Below are 6,016 nucleotides of genomic sequence, written 5' to 3' on the forward strand. Positions count from 1 at the left end.
GCCGGGTGTGGTGGCAGACGCCTGTAGTCCCAGTACTTGGGAGGCAGAGGCAGGCAGATCTCTGTGAGTTCAAGGCTAGCCTAGTCCACATAGTGAGTTCCAGGACAGCTGGGGCTACAGGGAGACCTGGCTTCAAAAAGACATAAAATAAAACAAAATATAAAAAAATTAAAAGAGCCAGGCGTGGTGGTGCATGCCTTTAATCCCAACACTCTGGAGGCAGAGGCAGGCGGACCTCTGAGAGTTCGAGGCCAGCCTGGTCTCCATAGCGAATCCAGGCCAGCTGGGGCTACAGGGAGACCCCGCCTCAAAAAAACAGACCCCCCCAAAAAAATTAAAAGAAGAGAAAGGAAGAAAATTCCTATTTAGCTAAGTGGAGGTCTTCAAATGGACACTGGTTTGTGGGTCACGGAAGATGGATGGCAAGTAGGTTCAATTCCATCCTCCCTCGTAAACCCTGTGGTAGCAGGAAGTGATGGGAAGAGGGACTGGGTTTGAGTGAGGACCCTGCCATCTACCAGAGAAGCTCCACAAACCAAGGGAGCTGGGCAGGGAAGGAAAGCACAGGGACCTGTGCTGCCCCAGCAGAGACCTAGTTGGGGTACCTGGGGGCTATCAGAGAGCTCTGGGGTCAGGCCTGGAGGAGTTTCAAAAGCTGAGCTCTGATCTGCCAGGGCAGATGCTCCCAGGAGGAGCCTCCTAAGAAATGACTTCCCAGCAGGGCAAGCTGGAGGAGAGAAGAGACGCAGTGTCGCACCACAGGAGCCTCAGCGATAGCTTTTAGAATTTTTTAAAAAAAATATTTTATTTATTTTTATTTTATGTGTATGAGTGTATTGCCTGCATGTATGTGAGCGCACCAGTGTTGTGTATTGCTGTGGAGGCCAGAAGAGTGCTTAGGATTCCCCTGGAACTGGAGTTAAGGACGGTTCATAGCCACCATGTGGGTGCTGGGAATCAAACCGATCCTCTGCAAGAGCAGTCAGTGCTCTTAACTGCTGAGCCATCTCTCCAGCACCAGCTTTTAGAATTCTTTAAAAATCAAAACTATTTGAGGATCACATTCACCCTTGAACCATGAGTTTGGTTATTTATTTATTATTTATTAATTTACTTATTTTGGTGCTGGGTATGGGATCAGGGCCTCAGCCACTAGGCAAGCACTCTACCACGGAGCAACACCTCCAACCCTTGAGTTCTAGACCTTGAATGCCTAGTACCCCTGGTCTGTGCTGGCATCTGCCACATAGCAGGCCAGTGCTTCAGAGACCCTCCCTTTCACTAGACAGAACCTGTGTCAGGCAGCCTGAGGGTGGCCACCAGCCAGGTCGGCACTCACCTTTGCACGGGACCACCACCAGAACAGCTCCATCTCTCCCAGGGTCCACACAACCCTGCCCCCCAGGACCGAAGACGCACAAGATTCAGATGACCACATCCAGCCAGGTTGAACACAGTTGTGGGTTTTGTTCACAGTCACAACTGATAGATATATATATTTGTATTTATATACCTTTAAATTACACAATCATGTACAAAACAGGTGCATTGCTGAGACCACAGCACTTCTCAGAGTTTCACAAGTGTCGGAACTAATGGAGTCAGGAAGCCTAGGGCGGCAGACGCGGTGGCAGCAGGGACAGCCCGGGATCCTGGAGGAATCGGGCCTGCAGGATGGTGGTTAACTGGGGACAAACACATCACTGTCCAAGCCCCGCGGGGAGCGGGCCCGTGCAGCATCGAGGGGGCGGGGCTACAGGAGGGCGTGGTCACGGCGTGGGGGCGTGGCCCAGCCAGAGGATGAGCGTCCTGACACCAGCACTAACAGGTGGGGCTGGACCCCGGGGCTCAGGGTACTTCTGCGTGAGAGACCCTCCGGCGCCGGGGTTCCGAGGAGCTTGAGGCCCGAGACTTCCCAAATGGGGCCCTAAAGGTGATTTTTTCGGAAGGGATGGGTTTTCCAGCGCCTGCCCCGGAGTGGGCAGCTAGAGTGCTGAGGAAAACAAGCCTGGGATCCAACAGGGCTACAGCCCCTCCCCAGGTGCTGAGAAGCCGCTGGCGCAGAGAGGGGGAGCCCAGGCCCCAAGGTGCAGACAAGGCAGCTTCTTGTCTTTCTAGGATAAGGGTGAGGGCCAGAAGGCCCCAGCAGATCCCTGCTTCCATTGTGGAGAAAGGCAGACTTTTTAGGCTCTGAAGGACCCAGGACCTAATTCAGCCTGCATTAGATGCCTAGAGACCAGACAGTAACAAGAAAGGGGATGCTGGCAGCCCTGGCCCCAGGCTGCCAATCGCACTGGCTCTGAGGGAGAACTGACCCAAACTCAGGTCCCTGCCACAACCATGCCCACCAGAGGTGGGGTACAGACTGGTTTCTTGGGTTCAGGACCTCCTAACAGAGGAGCTAAGGAGTCCTGGAGGACATGGGAGTCCCACGCTTCTTCCCTGGAAGACAGAGGGGCATCTGCAGCCCAGAAGCCTAGCAAAGCCCCAGCTGGGAGCAGGTACTACCTGGGGCTTCACTCAGGTTGATGGTCCCAGAGGTTCGGAGAAACATGTCCTCCAGCCACTCCTGACCTCATGGGGTCTTATCCAACCTGAATCTGTCTCCAGCCCCCACCCACCAGAGGGAGAGCTGCTACCCATACCCAGTCCCCTCTCATGAATCCTTTGTTCCCACTCCCCCCAACCCCACCCCCAGAGTCTTTTAACCTGAGACTCAAGCTTGCTGAAATGGGAGGGGAGCTGCCAGCACGAATGGGGTGCGTTTGGAGACTAAGGGGGACAAAGAAAGGCATGGTGACTGTCCATCTCCTGAAGGCCTGAGTCCCTTCCTCCTGCCAGTCTAGGCTGCTGGCTTCCCCGGCTCCAAGCTGGAAACTCCCACAAGCCCCAGCATCTCCCCAAGCAGGCTAGGTGAAAGAGGCGAGGGCAGGGAGGCAGTAAGACTTGGGGGTACAAGGAAGGCTTGGCTTCACAAAGGCTGCCGCTGTACCTAGTGATTTGGGGTTTCTGGATGACCATGAAGGAAGGGGGACAGGTGGGCAGATGCCTCTTCCCCAGGAAACGGGAAGAGGCTGCTACTGTTGCTGGCTTTGCCCTGGGCATTGGGGGGGGGGCTTTGCCCAGTGCCAAGGACTTATGAAAGAGGGGCAGGATCTCTACAAGCTGAGTGGCTCTGAGAAGTCCTCTCTCCACAGTGCCCAGAGAAGGAAAGAAGGGCCCAGACAGGGTCTTCATCCCTCTAAAGGAGACTGGCATTGGGAGGGCTGGCACAGCCGGGGCCTTTCCTTTACCCTCCTGTGTGCCAAGGACACCAATACTTCCTTCAGTTCATCTGTCTTCACGTCTGGGGAAGGGAAAAAAAAAACCCAAAACATCCACAGACAAGGGGGACCATTCCTCCCCCAGCCTCACTGGTCTCAAAGGAAGGGTCTTGAAGGAGTAGAGCACCCCCAAGGCAGAGTGGAAGACTAAAGATTGGGGGACCTCCTTACTAGGGTGTGGAGGAAGCCTTTGACGGGGACAAGAAAGGGAGGAAGAGGTTAGGAAGTCAGGCTCAGATGACAGGGGTCACTGCTGGCAGCCTAGGGTGGGGCAGGAGACTGAGGCAGGACAGAAGGATCCAGAAGATATCCCTCAGGGCTCAGGAGACTCTTTGGTGGACTCTGTAGAGCAGATGTGATGTTGGACTAAGTCCCAAGATCCTTGCCCACTGTGGGGCCATTGTCCTAAGCCCTACCACTCTGGCCTCTGGATGGCCCCGCAAATGCTTTGTCTCTGTATTTCTTCTTTTGTTCCGTTTGACTTTTAAAAAAATAAAAGCTTGATCGGAAAATATGTCTGGAACTCTATGGAGAGGGAAAGGGAGATGGGGTTGGGAAGGAAGGGCAGGCGGTGGGCAAAAAGAGAGAGGAGTCGGGTGGGCGGGACAGCTAGATAGCCTCAACATAGTTGGCAGGATAGAGGCCCAGCTGCCCACTGTCCAGCCGCCCGCGGCACCAGCCCTGTTCATCTTCCTCACCCAGCTTGGTGAGCTCATCTCCTGTGAAGGGGGGACACAAGAGGGAGCTTGTTGAGGTGCTCAGAGAGGTACCATCTGTCCCTCAGGACACAGCTGCCATGTAAACCCTTCAAGGTGCCCTGGGAATCTCAAAACTCCAACTGACTTCCCTGGACTTAAGAGTTGAGGCCACAGATCCACCCAACACCCACGTGCAACCCTCAGGCACAGGCGCCCTGACGGACCTCAGCCAGCACCTACCTTGGCCCCAACCCCCCGGGGTCAGGTCCCCAGGGCAGTCCACCATACCCGCCTTGAAGCTGAGTTCGTCCTGCTCCTGGCCGTCGTAGTCATAGAGTGCCCGCACGCGCACTCCCTTGGCATCATCCTCGAAGGGGTTGGCTCCGCTGTTGGCTTCATTGCCTCCAAAAGGGTTCCCACTCTCGTCATCCGACCACTCGGTGGCGTATGGCTGACCTCTGTCATAGCTGCTAACACTAGGATACAGATGGAGGTCTCCTGGGAGGGGCCTTGCCCCAATCTCTATGGCAACCCATTCCCAACCCAAGCTCCGGCCCCAATTCTGCCAGAGCTGGAGCAGAGATCGGCTGCACAGAAAAGGGTGGCAGCTAGCGACCCCCAGGACAACCCAACACAGAACTGAGGCAGGGCCATTTGCATCAGTATTTCAGCTCCAGAGAGAGGAGGTGCTAAAGAGGGTCCCAGAGACCATCTGACCCTTCATGTTTGGGGGACCGGCTAGGATCCTGCAACCAGACCTAACAGCCTTTTCCTCAATCTTACATTTACTGTGTGTCCCTGAGCATGTAGCCTAACCTCTCTGGGCTTCAGCTCCCCATCTGTAAAATGGGAATATTTACACACTTCCCAGAGTGGTGGGAGGCTTGAATGAGGTAATATAAAGAGTACCTAGAGCAGTGCTTAAAGGATCTTTCAGAGGATACATGTCTCCGATGGTCTAGAGTCAGTTCATGTCTTCGTAGGTGAAACTGTCCCAGTGGGTGGGCCTCTCTCACCTACCCAGAAGCTTCACAGGAGGCACTCACCTGCCTCGGTCCCCAGCCTGGGATGTGGACTCCACAGCCCCGGTGGCATTGCTCAGCGTGGTCCCCTCTGCCTTCTTGGGCTGCTTCTCCTTCTTGGTGGTGGCATGGGGGAGGTCTGGGTTCCACTCCTGGTGGAAGCCATAGAGAAGTCAGGTTGGGAAGGGTCTGTATCCACAGGCCTACTAGCAAATTTACCACCTTGAACATCCTCACCTCAAACTGGGGCCAGTTCATGGGCATCCCGGGACCACTGGTACTGCGGAACCACCTGAGGTCCTCCTGGGCATCAGCCCCCCGGATGGCCTGCTCCAGTTCTCGGTACACATGGATGTAGCTGTGGGGGGATTGGGAGACGGCAAGACTTCCTTCCCATCCCATTCAGATACTAGGATGCTGGGCATGTCCCCAGTCAGGAGGCAGGCTTTTTAAAAAAGGTTTATTTATTTAAATCAATCCATTCTAATTACTTATTTTTTATTTTATGTGTATGAGTGTTTTGCCCGCATGTACAGAAGTGCACTTGTTCATACAATGCCTGCAGAGGCCAGAAGAGGGTGTTGGATCCCCTGAAACTGGAATTACAGATGGTTGTTAGCTACCGTATGGGTGCTGGGAACCAAACCCAGGTCTTCTGCAAGAGCAACCAGTGCTTTTAACCACTGAATCATCTCTCCAGCCCTACTTATTTTTTTTAAATTGTATTATTTTTATTTTATGTGTATGAGGTTATTGCCTGCATGCGTGAAAGTGCATCTGTGTCATGCAATGCCCATGAAGGTCAGAAGAGGACATCAGATCCCCTGGAACTGCAATTATGGATAACTGGATCCCTTGAAACTGGAGTTATGGATGGTTGTTAGCCGCCATGTGGGTGCTAGGAACTGAACCCTGGTTCTTTGCAAGAGCAGCCAGTGCTCTTAACTGCTGAGCCATCTCTCCAGCCCTCAGG

The 6,016-nt window shown here is 54.0% G+C and overlaps 1 protein-coding gene across 3 annotated transcripts in view; it reads right to left on the reverse strand.

Annotated features, from left to right (window-relative positions):
* Positions 1–1,447: 1,447 nt before the first annotated feature.
* Pacsin1 (protein kinase C and casein kinase substrate in neurons 1) overlaps positions 1,448–6,016 on the reverse strand; it is a 53,801-nt gene continuing 49,232 nt past the window's right edge. For all 3 annotated transcript variants that reach the window (XM_008840127.3, XM_029566923.1, XM_008840128.2), the window contains 4 exons: positions 5,281–5,401; positions 5,068–5,195; positions 4,310–4,497; positions 1,448–4,042 (listed from right to left, as the gene is read on the reverse strand). In XM_008840127.3, coding sequence (XP_008838349.1) covers positions 3,933–4,042; positions 4,310–4,497; positions 5,068–5,195; positions 5,281–5,401 — 547 coding nt within the window. In that variant the 3' untranslated portion in view covers positions 1,448–3,932. The remainder of the gene's footprint in view (positions 4,043–4,309; positions 4,498–5,067; positions 5,196–5,280; positions 5,402–6,016) is intronic.

Source organism: Nannospalax galili, unplaced genomic scaffold, assembly GCF_000622305.1.
Source record: "Nannospalax galili isolate Female #2095 unplaced genomic scaffold, S.galili_v1.0 scaffold538, whole genome shotgun sequence".
Lineage (NCBI taxonomy): Eukaryota > Metazoa > Chordata > Mammalia > Rodentia > Spalacidae > Nannospalax > Nannospalax galili.